We start from the raw sequence: 14,449 nt of genomic DNA, 5'->3' as shown, positions 1-14,449 counted from the left end.
AACTCCAATAGGGAGCAGAGGCAGGGAACTGTGTTAAAGCTCAGTACAAGTCAACTGGGGGACTGCCAGTGGTCACAGGGGTTTGAGGCAGCTGATGGCTCTTCTCTGAGATGTCTTCTGCAGTGGGGAGACACCGCAAGGAAACCAAATCCAGAAGAAATAACATTCACTTCAAATAGTAAATAAGTAGCAGCGAAGGCTCTAAGAGTAGAATAACCTCTCGGTTTTTGTCTGCCTTTCCACTGAATCACGACTCAGAAAACACTCTTTAGCCCACCCCAGTTCTTACCTGTCACCACAGAAGGACTGTCTGCCACCAGCAATCACAAGTGAGTGCTTAACCCACCAGCCATTAGCATTTTAATGAGAAAGTTCCTAAAAGCAAGAATCTGCTTTAGTATCACCATTTCCATTCTTTTTCCATTCTGTTTTCACCCGACAGGCGAGACATTTCACTTTAAGTGTGATTCAGAACTCCAATTCAGAAAAAGTATCTCCATAGTTACACACCTCTTTCTTGCAACCAAGCGCCAGCTCTCCACGGCTCTGCTTTCAGATTTTAAGTGCTGAAACACAGTAAAAATGCCTTGCCTCAATCATCGTGATAGATTCATTTTCAGTTTTTAGCCAACAGCTAACATATACAACATTTTCCTCTCTGCAAGGATAACTGAAAGAACCCAAAGGAAATAATCTAAAAATCCAACTCATGACGTAAAAGAAAACTTTGTGTAGAGATACATCCATTCTATAATACCAAAAGGGAGGATTCAGCCTCAATTTATGTCAAAATGAGAGACATTCCAAAGGGTATGTATTTGAAAATAGGAGATATATGGCCTATATAAATATGCAAAAGTAGAATATACTAATACAATCTCTTAGCGTAAAATGTAACATTTAAATTATTGCAAGTTTAACTCTTACATTTGCAATGTACAGAAATTAAGAGCAAGATAATAATTAAAATTTAATACGTTATATATATTTTTTCATTTAACGCAAGTATGCCAATGCTATGTAAGAAATCCCTACCCTTCTTTAGAAGACATTAAGACATTAAACAAGAATAATTTACAGAACACAAGTCCAAATACAGACAGCACATGTTCAGAGCATAAGCATATCCAAGGTATCAAACTTTTCTCCAACTAGACTCGACATGTACCCACCTGCCCAGTGCTCCTCATTATAATGAAAAAAAGAACGGCACATCTGCTCTGCTAAACAAGATTAGAGAAGTCCGTTTGACTGGGTTAATCTATCCATACAGAGAATATCTTTAGTCAGAAATGCACGGCTGGGGTTAGAGGTAAGCCCACAAGTGATTTTTGTTTGTTATTTAACTCCCGTTTTGAGAAACGGGAAATTATATCTACCTTGTGACTGTCTCACATTCTGATTTCCGCTGTTACACTCTAAAGTCATGATCACATCTAAATGTTTGCTTTATAAACTATGAAGAAATGTAGGTTGCATCTGGACGCCTTCCACTGACTCACGGACTTATAAATAAAGCCTGCAAGTCCTATAAAAACATAAATTCACTTGACACATGCGAGTTCAATAACTGATTCCGTTTGGGACCTGTGATAATTTCGGCATCTGTTTGAAGCACTAGTAGCACCAAGTCTAGAGCTCTCCGCCATGCCTCTGTCTTGGCTGTAACATTATCATAAACCTTTAAACCCTCTCCGTGGTCAGCGAAGGGACCAGAACCACCCCTGAGCAGATCACCTCTTCTAAACTCTTTCCGTATATATGCTGAGGGAGAGCCACAGTCAGCTGCTTTTTTGAGGTGATGATCAACTGAGGTACACGCTTCCAACTCTGATGCAGCTTTTGCAGTGTTACACATAACCACTGAAAGATACTGCTTCCAGCCGCTTGCTAATGCTTGGAGCACAACTGATTTATACTCTGTCGCCGATGCTGCCAGCCAAGGACTGTGAAACTCTTTCACGGCATCTTTATTTGCTGGTTGTAAAGGCTGTTCAGCAAGCATCTGAATGTGACTAAGGCACAAGAGCTCCACTGCACCACCACCAAGAAAAACCTTCTCATCGTTTAAAGCGTGATGGAGTCGATACACTAAAGTCCAGAACTGGTCTTCAATGAGCTGCATCTTTGAAGCTACAGTAGTGGTAAGCACAGCCGTGAGCAGGGGAATTCCTCGCGCTTTTATCCTGACTGGCACAAGCTCACCCAGATCCATTGCACGCCCATCGCAGGCCTTCCACAGCTCCACTTGGGCCCCACTCCCCACACAAGAAGCATTCAGCTGGGTGAGGTACGTCACTGGCTGGCTGCTGGTGACCTCCCCGAAGGCAGACAACACATCCCCCGTCACAGAACCAATTACCAATATACTCTTTGCTATGCATCTTTCCATTAAGTTCTCGCATACATTTCCTCTGACCAAAACCAAGTTTATTTCAAAGCTTATCAGAATATCTAACGTACTGCTTAGCCACAAGTCTCCTGCTCCGCCTTCCTGTAGGCTAGGATGCTCCAATACGGTCCTTACGTTACATGGTCTATTAAAACCCAAGTGACGATATCGTTCAGTTAGGTCACCATCCATTAGCAGAATCCGAAGGGCTTTGTCTTCAAAGTATTGGATAACTGTGGCTTGTTCTGGTGATACTAATGTGACAAAGCCTGGGGAGATACAAGCATAGCTTTCAGGCAGGCCCAGTAAACAGCACGTCACAATTTCTGCAATTTTAAACTGGGAAGAGCCACTGCATTCTGCTCTCTCTTGTTGATACGCAACAATGCTTTGTAGCAGTTTCATGCTAGTCTGATTTCCATGGCTCAGAGTCATTGCCAGGTGTCCTAAACCGTAACACTCACATGGATCTGCTGATTGTCCTGAAAGGTATCCCTGAAAATTACCTTGCTGACTTGAAAAATGGCTTTCTCCTAGAGTGCTGAAGTATCTGCTATAGGTTAACTTCTGTTTGTTACAGCTGGACATGACAACACCACTTCCAGAAATCACAGATGTACTTTTGTCACCCGCTGGTTTGACAAGAGAAGTTACTGAACCGAAGCCGGCCAGAGGTGAAACCAGGCACTTGTTAAAGTTACAATCATCTTCTTGACGGGAACAAGAATTTATTGGAATTACTTCTTCTGGTGCAGAAATATCTTTCTGAAAATACAGGAAACTCTGAGGATTTAGAAGACTGTCACATCCAATTTGGCAAGTTTTGCTTGTAAAAGCGTTTGGCCCAACACTGCTAGAACACAGCTCTTTATTTACATCATGTATTGATACTTGAAGACACTGGGCTCTCTCACAGCAAGAGTTCAACCCCTCCGACATCACAGATACTATTGCTGAAACAGGAACATTCTGCTGGAGGCACTCCAGTACGGCGTTGCTCCATGCACCAGTGAGAAACAACAGGGTACTCATCCCAGTCTTAAACTCCTTGTTTTGTGCCTGAATGGTTTCATTAAGAAGCTGTCCGGCAGCACTAGTTAAATCCAAACTTTCAATCAGTCTAACAGCAGAACAAATCAGCGTGCTTTGGTTGGTGCTTTCATCCACAATGAATTTACATGATTTCATCGGCCCCAATAATGTTCTTCCAGCTGATGCTAAGGATGAGAGCTGCTGAAGTCCAATATGTCTTCTTGCATTCACATCCCTGAAAGCCATGGGCAGCAGGCAGCATCTGTGAACAGAACACAAACTTACTGCCCAATCCTCACAGCACTCCAGAGCATATGTCACCAAAAAATTAAATTACCAGCCTAACATTGAACACAGCTCTCCTGTGAGGCTGGCTGTACAAAACAGTTCTTCATCCTGTGCACTTATTATGAGATAGCGATGCACATAGTTGCTGAAATGGTGCGTTACTAAAATACCATGGCATTTTTTCTTGCTGGCAGATAGTGCAGTGCTGCTAATTCCAGTGGGTTCTTAAACATGAAGCAGTACAGATTCTATAGAACTACCATTTCTCTCCTGACCGGCTATCTGGAATTTCAGTTATTTGCCTTACTTAGAGCAAACGTTCCTTAGAGCAGAATGGACAATTATGGGCAAAACCAAAGTGCTCTGTACAGATCCACCTTGGTACCAATAGTTATGCCACCGACTTTAACCTTCAAATCTGGAAAAACATGATCAAACTTATTTTATTCCAATTCTATTTATTCCATTTAGCACGCATCAATTCTTCATTAAATGTGTACGAAATGGAATGCCACTTCTTTATACCTCACAAAGCAAATTGCCAAGACTTTAAAGTTTTGATCTACTACTCAGTTTTAACATGCCAAAAGTAAGTATTCTTTCCCTTGAAATCCCTTCCACGCCACACTCCTGTGGCAGACCACATGGATTAAACTAAAGCTTCTTTTTTTTTTTTTCTTTTTTAAATGAAAGAATATACACACCAAGAATTAAGAAGCCTTAGCCACATACCTTTTCTGCTCAGATTCAAATAATTTATTTCATGTCCCTAAAGGTCCCTTTGCATAGCTATTCCAAATCCCAAAAACTCTTTTTCCACCCCATTCAATGAAAGTCCATCTGAATATTAACTCAAATGATGACAAAGTGTGAACTTAAAAAGCAGAGCAGGCAGTCAAAAATAACCTTTATATGCTGACAGACCTAAAGTTCTAGTCCAGCCCAAACTAACAACAGAATTTCCCTTCAATTACTAGATACATCTTGAAGTACCAAAAGAGTCACTAACCAAGAAATTATTTTAGTCTATAGTTATCCATAATCAGCAACTTATGAAAAGGACTTTTAGATAAGCAAGTACTTCTGACTTTAAAACTGCACTGGGAGTGCACATCTGAAAACCTCCATCCAGCCCGCTTAAGGGTTTTTGTAGAAATTTTTCTTGGCGATCTCTTGTGATAATGGCCTAGCCATGCTATGTATCCACATCACTACTTCCAGTAGTAATAACAAAAATGTCTTTTTTCTTAACTGGAATCCTTCAGTTAATATCACAGGTAGTTTGTTTTGAAATAAACGAACAAACAAATGCAAGTGATTAAATAACAATCATTGGATTATGGAATCCAATATGAAACATGTTTCCCCTGCTCCCCTAAAAATTCATTCCATCTGATTTCTCTTAAGGATTTACTAAGACAGTAATTGGGGTGGGGGTTTTTTTTTTGAGATCACTGTTTCTGAATTCAAGCAGTTCTCAGCTAGTAATGGTCACTTCTCAACCTGCTCTTGTTTTGATAGAACGAACAAATAACCAAATTGTGGCTCTCCATAAAATTTAGGAAAGAGCTAAATTAGCTATGCTGAAAGGCCAAGTAATGCTCTCTCACTACCTAGGTCCTTAGCACGTAGTTCTGGGCAGAAGGCCATGCTGCTGCTTGGATGGGAGACAACTACGGAAGGACCGGTGGGAAAGGGGTTTCCATTTTCCAGTACAGTGAACTTCTTACTCCCCAGTCACTCCCAAGTGAGGGTTCAGCTCAGCAACATGAGCCATTGTCTTATTAGAATGGCGTTTTTATTTCAATGAATGTGAAACCAAGACCGGTTATGAGACAGACTAATTAGTGCAGCACCTTCTATCAAGTCAAGGCACTTCCACCAAACCTCAATGCAGCCAACTACAAGTTGCTTAGCTACATTTTCTCTGAAATTGAAGTTGAAAAACATGCCCCTTACTTCCAGCTTAAATGCATACTTTAAAACTGTACCTTCATTTTGGATGACAGCCTGTACTCCTGCAGATCCATAAACCTGAACCAAATGGACCCAGGGCTTGGCTGCAAAACCAGATGAAGGCAGGGCATGCACTTACAGGAAAGAATGTTTTTATCTCATTGCTTGTACAACCTCTATTGTGTGTGATTTATGATTTTGCGTGATACTTCCCCCCCTTTATTTATACATGTTCTTTTGGCAAGAACATCACACTATCCTATGCTGTAGGAACCAATACACAGCAGACTCAAAATTCAACTTTTCACACCCCCCATCCCCTGACCTTTTAAGTCTTTTTTCATCTAGTCTGAGGTAGAAAAGGTAAAGGATCGAGTGGAATTACATTTCGGAGCCAAACACAAGTGAGGTCAGCAAAGCGGAGGCATCCTGGAGAATGAATAACCAAACTGGCTGTGAAAGAGAGCCATGCATGAGACACCAACTAGAGATGGCTTCTGCTGAGCTAACTTGCATGCTGACCTACTGCTGCCTGCCTCGTCACCTGTCTCTGCAAGCAAAACAAAACTCGACCTTATGTTCAGTTCACATTTACACACACAGGTTTTAGGGGGTCTCAAGGAAAGAACTCTGGGATACAAGAGGTACGCTAAACACTTACTACTCACTTTGTCTTACAGCACCTTAACCATGAAGGCTAAAGTAGTAAAAAACAACTTTAGATGAGTTTTCCAAGTTAATGTATTTCTGTGAAACGTTGGCAAAAAAGTCTTGCACGCGTGCACGTGCATACCTTCTCTTGTGCCAGCACTGGTGCGCAATGAACGAGAAACCGGCAGAAAATGCTCTGCTTGCAACTAACCCACCAAGGGTTCAGGTAACTGTCACGACTTACCTGGCCTACCTAAGAGCCAGCGCTATGACTACTAATGTAGGAAGGAGACTGGTGTAGCCGAACCAGCGCCGCGTCACTCGCAGCCTGGAAACGGAGAGCAGCCAGCACGCAAGCGGGGCGGCGGAGGGCACCCCGGCAGGAGCCGCGGCCGCTCAGCAGGCGCCCCGGAGCGGGCCTGCTCAGGCCCGGTGGTGGCCTGGCCGCTGCCTCCCGGCGGGAGGGCCGGCCCAGGCCCCCGCCGGCCCGGCAGCAGACAGGGGCCGGTTTCTCACCGATCCGGCTGTATCTTCCTCCGCTCCCCGCGGCCGGGCCGGGCTGAGGCGAGCTGAGGTGAGGTGGGACCCCGCGCGCCACCAACCGCCGCCGCACGCGCCGCGCCCCGTTGCCAGGACACCGCCGCTTGTTTGTACAATGAGCGGGCGGAGCGGCCCCCGCGCTCTTGCTGACATCACGAGGCCGCCGGCTGCCCATTGGCCCGCGCTAAGGGAAGGGGGCGGGCTCCCCGGTACGTCCGGCTCGCTCATTGGACGGCCCCGTATCCGTTGGCTGCGGCGGCGGGTGCCCTCGTCCCAGCGAGGCGGGCTGGGCCGTTAGGAGCAGCGGGGCCGAGCCGCCCGTCCCGTCCTGTCCCGACCCGGCCCGGAGCGGCGTCCCGGCGGCGGCGGCGGCCAGATGGTGAGCGTCCTTCCCCTTCCCGTCGCCGCCTCCCTCCCGCGGAACGGCTGGTGCAGGCTCCCGGCTGCGGCCGCGGCGCGGGCAGGGGGCCGGGGCTCGGCTTTCCCAGGGCCCCGCAGGACGCTGCCGTTCCCCGGCCTCGGGCGGGCAGGCAGCGCTTGGGCTCGAAGGGCTGTGGGGAGCTGGCGTGGGGACCGGGCGGGCTGCCAAGGCCGTCGCTGCTGCTTGGTTTCCTCGCACAACGCGGAAGTCAACACCCCGGCCAAAAAGGGAAAGGAGAGCCCCCCCCCCCCCCCCCAACAAACAAACAAACCAACCCAAAACTTAGCTCTATGAAAAACACCCCCGATAAAACACCAAGAATCACAAAATACGTCACCTGCTTTCAGGGTGTGTGGTTAAGCCGGAGGAAACATGCCTGGTTAATCTTAGCACAGCTTACTGACCTCCTCCACTTCATTTGGTCTCCTGTAGCATCTGGCACATTTAAATGGCATCGGGTAGGCGAGAAGACGAAACATACAATGGATTTGCACAACTGAAGTTTTGAAATAAATGGAACAGGCAGCAATATGCACGCTGCTCCTCTGTATCTTCAACATTTTCACTAGACTTGTAGGTGTATACGCAGGATGCAAGAAAAAAGGTTCAGGTAGCGTGTTGGCATTTTTTCCTTTATAGTCAGGAAAAGGTCTCACGTGGGTTTCTTCCAGAGCAGAATATAAGGAGTAAAAATCTGATGCCTGTGTTAATAGCAGGGAAAAGTCAGAGGCGTGCCAGACAAATTGGTTTGCAATCCAACCTGGAAGGAACAAATCATGTTAAAAAATGAAATTTCATTTCCAAATACAACAAAATGGAATCTTCTCTGTTACACATTGGGTATTTAAAAGAGAGATCCCAGCTAAAAAACGGTTACAATTCAGCAGAGGTAAGAGATTGCTCAGCAGTAGCTAGAAAACAAATTCCTGTCTTGGTCTTTGTTTTATTTACTTTTACTGTAAAGCCCAACCAGTTAAAAGGGTAGGTGGGAGGGAGGGACTGCCCTTCCTTCCATGAATCCGTGCAGATTCAGGACTGAAGGACTAAAATCTGTCTGCTGCTGGTTTAGAAGAAAACCGGTACTCCAGGAAAACATCTTTCCTGCTCGATAAGCAGGTGGTGGGGGAGAAACACTCTGTACTGCACTAGCTTACACCACAAGCAGGAAAGGTCTCAGAAGTGTCCTGGATACTAATGCACCAGCTCAGCACAAGCAGGTTAGTTCTCCCTACAGGACAGATTTTGTGTTGATCTCATTGCTACCACAGCACGTTGTTACCCAGCACCACAGCCAGTGCGTGGAGAGGCAGGCTAGAGCTGCGCAGCTCCCCCTTTAAACTTTGCTCCAACAGAGCAGATGCTCTCAGACATCCCATTTCAGTGCTGACTTTGAGTCCCACTTATGGTCAAGACCCTGTACAACCAGCCTTTGTAGCTGTGAGGATGATTTACTCACGTTTTCCAGGTGAAACCACTCCTGACAACATCAAAGCAACCGGCAGGAGGTGCAGAGGGTCATAGTCACCTCAGTGGAGTGTTCATTTTCAGACTGGCTGCCTGATTTTCTGGCATTACTCCTTTAATTGATGATCTTTATGTTTAAAACTGAAAACATGAAGCCCAAATGCGTATTCCTCTGTAACAAAGTCTTCAGCTTGTTTTCTTTCTAGAATAACCTAAGACAACGAGCATAGAGACCCAGTGTCTATGACTTGCTGCAAAGAACGTCTCTCACTTCTGCTACAGCTTTACTGTCATTATTTATAATTTAGTTGTGTTTTGAATTTTCCCCGGAGTGGGCTATTTATTTTTTCTCTCCTTTACTTTCTGAAGGCATCCAACTATAGAAAACCTGGCTTAAGTACAGCCCAGCGGAAGAAAAGTGGCTTGAAACCTGAACTTACAGAAGAGCAAAAGCAGGAGATCAGAGAAGCTTTTGATTTGTTTGATACTGATGGATCTGGAAGCATTGACATAAAAGAACTGAAGGTTTTCAAACTTCTTTTTCTCGGATGGAAATATCTTTGATCTCAAAATTGCAGCTGCTTTTCCTGTTTGTCCAGCCCTAACTATTTTAGAGTACAAACAAGAATAATGGCTTGCTCTCATGACAAAATTTGGGGTATACTACATGGTTAACCTAAGAAAACTCTGTATGTTATACTTGAGAGCAGACAGGCTTCTCTAATACATGGACAGTAGGTCAGATGATAGCTTTGAATATCTGAGCATTAGAGGAACTAAACAGTTCCTCTGTTCAGGTACACACAACACAAGCCAGTCATGAAAACCGAAATGTGTGCTAAGATCATTGTTTCTGGGAAGCAGACTTTTGTTGTTTCAGGATCAATGTCAGAATATCACATTTTTTCTTCATCTCAGAACTAAAGACAGATTTTGCACACATTCAGGAAAGTTATACCCATATTTTCATCCACATAATCCAAAAGTTACCTGGTTTTTAATTTAAAAAAGATCAAACCAGAGATCTGAGTTGCATTTCAGTACCAGTTCAGGTAGTGTGTGCGCACATGCACACACACAGTAGTACAAGGGGGAAGATTTTTCTCAGTTCTCTCCCTATGTTTTTATGTGTCTGAGCTTTTTTTAAGCATGAACCTTTTATCTTAATTATCTCCTTGACCTTGATTTCTCATATACACACACACTGCCTCCATTTCTGTGTACCTAGAAGCATGGGTTATCTAAGCCTGTGGCTTATCTCAGGATTTATCTGGAGCTACTTATGCTTGGTTAAGGAGAGTGTGTTCCCTGAACACAGATTATACATGTTAAAATATACTTCTTAAAATGGACTGAAACATTTTAGCATCAACCATTTAATGCTATGTTTTTCTTCTTCAAAATTAATTCAAAATAGTGGATATTTTTCAATAGAAAGCGTTCCCCTCTGAAAGACAAAATGGAACATTTTCAGTTGTCCCATTGCAAGAAACTGGTCAGAAAAGACACTTCAGTTAAATGTTAAGTTTCTGGCGAGTTAGCACTTTCCAGTAGAAGAGCGTTTAGTGAGAAAATTTCTGCCTAATATTAACTATTGATTTCCACTAGAGCATATAGGAAGAACGAATGTTCAAAGTTCAAATCTTCCTCTAGTTGCATGTTCTTGAAACTTCAGTCCCTGAATTAAATATGCTGTAACCATCTGGCACACCAGGATTGTGAAATTACCAATAAACACTCAAGGAGCAAAATCATTGTTCTAGGTTGGTGAAATGCCAGAGCCTGGTTTTAAACAATGTTAATGTTAAGCATTGGTACAACAATCTACACAACTGTTTTTACAGTATTACTTTGCTTGCGCTCTGTAAGGCTGAGGTGGTTTGCTTTGCTTTTCCTCAAGTAGCGCAGCAGTCAGTCTTTGCTTTGCTGAGGCTGAGACACTCACTTAGGGAGTATTGTCAGTTCCCACCACCTAGCCAGAGGTGCCAAGAGCCATGCACAGGGATTTATTCTCTCGTGTACTGGATTGTCTAAGTTAACTGCACGTAATTCTGCACCCATCAAAATCAATGGGCATTCTGCCCTTAATTTCAAATGGAGCGAGGTCACATTCCTGGTCTCCAGCCTCCCTTGAAATCCCATTTTGATAATCCAGTCCCTTTAGGAACTATGTAGATCGGAACCTTTACCTAATTCAGACACAAAAAGTTCCTCTTAGCTTCAGAAATAAATCCATGTTCCACATGGATCTAAAGAGAAAGTATGTCTGAATCTTAAGAATATCAAACCTACACTACTACTATTTGGAAAGATGAAACAAGCTGGCAAGAGATATCAAGATGTTTTCATTGCAGTGAGTTATTATTACAGTTTTGAACAAGGAAATTAAACAAGCTTTAGTGCAGCTGCTGACACTGTAATTCTGGTGGCCTCCTAACCAAGTTGCTTTTTGTCGCAGGTTGCTATGCGTGCTTTAGGCTTCGAGCCAAAGAAGGAAGAAATTAAGAAAATGATAGCTGATATTGACAAAGAAGGAAGTGGCACCATTGACTTTGAAGACTTTTTGGCTATGATGACACAAAAAATGGTAGGAATTCTTAATAGAAATTCTTGTGACAGCATAAAAAAAGTACTGAAAAGGAATATCTCGGTGGCAGGTGTTTTCTAATTAATGTATGTTTTACTCTTGTTTTAGAGTGAAAAGGATTCAAAAGAAGAAATCTTGAAAGCTTTTAGATTATTTGATGATGATGGGACGGGCAAAATTTCATTCAAAAACTTGAAAAGGGTTGCCAAGGAGCTGGGAGAAAATTTAACAGATGAAGAACTTCAGGTAAATTCTGATTTGCCAGAGCTTTTCTACCAGGCACAGACCAATCCTGTAGCTCCCAAGGATTGGGTGCAAATTTATGCCTATACAAAAAGGGCTGAGAGGTCAGAAATAGGAAGAGCAATCAAATACATAGTTATGTTTTCACTTGAAGTGCTTCTGATTTGTTGTTGGTTTAATGAATGGAAGATCTTGTGTTTGGAGTCCAGTGCCTGATCAAATGTACAATGTGTTTTGTAGGAAATGATTGATGAAGCTGATCGAGATGGAGATGGAGAAGTAAGCGAGCAAGAATTTTTGAGAATCATGAAGAAAACTAGCTTATATTAATATTTGTTGCCTTGCTATACAGCTGCTCCAAAAGATAACCTGGAAAAGACTTAAAAACTGGGCTTGTCTCTCCTGCGTATTTTCTGCCATATAAAGAAAGTCTGAAAGGACAGATTTTTCATTCATTCTTCTTTTTCAGCAAAGTTAATTGGGGAAGGGGGGCTTCAGTACCCAGAACTGTTAAAATGAGACACTGCAGAAGTGAAAAGGAAGGATGAACTGAACCTGCAAGGCAGGGTCCCTTCCCCTCCCCCCCGACAATTTTATTGATTGCCATTTTGGATAAAGAATGCTGTGTTTCAGCTATTTAACTAAAAGACATTTCACTTGAGATGTGAAGATTCCCACTGCTGCTGGGAAAGGCCACTTTTGACTTTCCTAAGGCTACAGAATGAAGGTACAAGCACAGTATTTTTATTCCTTTTAGGTTATCTTTTGGTGTTTGTCTCCTTTTGTTTATTTCCATGAAAGACTCTAAACCCAACTGCATATTTGTCCTTATTTCTGTATGAAACAGTTTTCCCAAGGCAAGTTAGACCTAATGGGAATCAAATGTAGATAACCAGATTTGGTTCTTCATTTGGAACTATGTGCCATCAGTCAATGTTCTTCTGTTTATCTGATCAGCTGAAACCTGGTTTACTTGAATGTAACCTGCTTGGATGATCAAAGTTTATTGTATAACCAGTCAACATCTTGTGCTTTCGTCCTTACTCCCAAGGCATTACAGAGCTGCTGTTATGCCAGGATTTTAGGTACCCAAAAAGTTCAGTTCTGTGGTGCAGTAGGGTAAATTTTGTCTTTGGCTGTTTACAGTCAAGTTGCAGGGAGGACTTGTATCTAAAGTGAAACAATAGCTTACCTTGGACATCTGGGGAACATTGAATATATTGAGATCCATGCAATCCAAATTCATTTCAGGTATCACAGGTTTGGGTTTCTTCTCTCTCTCTCTTTTTTTTTTTTTTTTTAGGAGTACCTTAATTTTCTTGACTATTTCTTGCATATACTGTCAGTCTAGGACTTACTGGAGTGCCACATTTCCTTCTGTATTACGGTGACAGAGCAGTGACACACAGCGTGACATCCAGTTATGTTGTTCGGCAGGGGGTTTATCCTTGGGTCCTGATTAGACAGACAGCTTCAAAACTGCAGGGAAATGGTATAATCCTAAGTCGCCTCTCTCTCTAAGGCGCCTGAAAGAGAGTTTGTTACTGCTCACAGTGAAGTGGCAAGTAGGGGGCAAAATGTCAGAAGAGTTCAATGAGAAGAGGAGAGAAAGAACAGTATTTCACCAGTATCTGTTAAGATCCCTCTTTTCTTCAGACAGCTTCTGCTGCTTGGCAGCGCTAAGGAGGTTTGTATAAGAAAGGAAGAGCCAGCTCCTGGATCAGCTCCTCCTTACAGCTGCGTCAGCCCTCATGAGCTGTAAGGGCCCAGCAGGGGGAGAATTCGTTTCAGGAGAGGAAAGGAGAAGTGTTAATGTACCTATCTTCTTCTCAGCGTGCAGATGTGGGCCTGGCACATTCTGCCCCAGTCCTCCCAGTTTTGTACTCTGAACAACTCTAAATAGGCCCTCTCTAACCTGTACAGAAGTAGGCGGAAACCTGTGGGAGAACAGGGATTGTGTAGGACGCTGGAAAACTCAAGAGACCTCCGAAGTCCCCTATTAACATATTCAGTGGCAGTAGATGTAACCTATAGTACTGTAAGCGTTTTAAAATGTCTATTAACTTTGTATAAGTGTGAAATAAAACTGTTTTGCAAGTTAAGGACTTTGTGCGCTTTATAATTTGGTGTGCTTACTATGAAAACTAAGTTTTCAAAAATAATTTTAAAGCGTTAAATGGTTCACCAAGTACATTTTCACTTTCATTTATCTTTTCTTTCTAAGAGAGAAATTCTTAGGTGCAGTAGTCTATCACATAATTCCTCTCCCTCTTCCACTATGCTGATTAAAAGTTTCTAGTACTAACCACATATATTCAGAAACGGAAATTGGAAGTTCTAGTTGATTACGGGGAATCCCAGAGCCTATTAGAGTGACTGTACTTTTTTTAATGCTGTCACAGGAAGAGATTGATGACTGTTGTTTACCTATGATGCATGTCACTTCTCTTCCTGTTCTAATCCCGCTACCTGACTTCTGAAGGTAGGAAAAAGACACACAATCATACCGACCATATACACTACAACGATGAAGTGTTATTTCTGGCTTGCCCATTAATCTCTTAAGTCTGGAATGCGGAGCAGGGGCTGAATTAGCACAAAACTTCCAAGCATTAACGTAATAGAACAAGTGTCTCATGCTGCTTTAGTCTGCGAGACAGCGAGGGATATCTTGTCCCCTCCGCAGCCGCATGCACAGAGTACGACGACTAACACGGCAATATTGACAGCAGCCCACAGCAGTGCTGTGGTTCCACGTGAATTATTTTTGGTGCCCTTGTGAATCCTTCCTGTCCCTTCTAGAATTTTATCTTTTACATTGCTATACATGGTGGAGGAAAACGAGCCTGATCGAAGCCAGTGGCAGAACACAGTC

General features: G+C 43.2%; 2 protein-coding genes across 2 annotated transcripts in view; one reads left to right on the top strand and one right to left on the bottom strand.

The window, feature by feature from the left end:
- Positions 1-1,528: 1,528 nt before the first annotated feature.
- Positions 1,529-14,449, bottom strand: part of BBS12 (Bardet-Biedl syndrome 12) — a gene marked incomplete at its 3' end in the record, with an annotated part of 37,532 nt that continues 24,611 nt past the window's right edge. Inside the window, exon 3 of the mRNA XM_082315288.1 lies at positions 1,529-3,708. Coding sequence (XP_082171414.1) covers positions 1,529-3,708 — 2,180 coding nt within the window. The remainder of the gene's footprint in view (positions 3,709-14,449) is intronic.
- Positions 7,159-13,584, top strand: LOC309592325 (uncharacterized protein). The gene is made up of 5 exons (XM_082315584.1): positions 7,159-7,238; positions 9,114-9,269; positions 11,203-11,331; positions 11,440-11,577; positions 11,815-13,584. Exons 1-5 carry the CDS (start codon positions 7,236-7,238, stop codon positions 11,902-11,904), a joined length of 516 nt encoding a protein of 171 aa, XP_082171710.1. The 5' UTR covers positions 7,159-7,235; the 3' UTR covers positions 11,905-13,584.

This window comes from Platalea leucorodia (assembly GCF_965183815.1).
Source record: "Platalea leucorodia genome assembly, chromosome: 6".
Lineage (NCBI taxonomy): Eukaryota > Metazoa > Chordata > Aves > Pelecaniformes > Threskiornithidae > Platalea > Platalea leucorodia.
The sequence above is the reverse complement of the archived record's forward strand: the minus strand, read 5'-3'. Positions and strand labels throughout refer to the sequence as shown.

What these genes read in the sequence shown, in the direction of transcription:
- LOC309592325 (XM_082315584.1), top strand. An exon ending in CTATGATGACACAAAAAATG is followed by an intron (nt 11,332 to 11,439) that starts GTAGGAATTCTT and finishes CTCTTGTTTTAG; the next exon opens with AGTGAAAAGGATTCAAAAGA. An exon ending in TAACAGATGAAGAACTTCAG is followed by an intron (nt 11,578 to 11,814) that starts GTAAATTCTGAT and finishes TGTGTTTTGTAG; the next exon opens with GAAATGATTGATGAAGCTGA.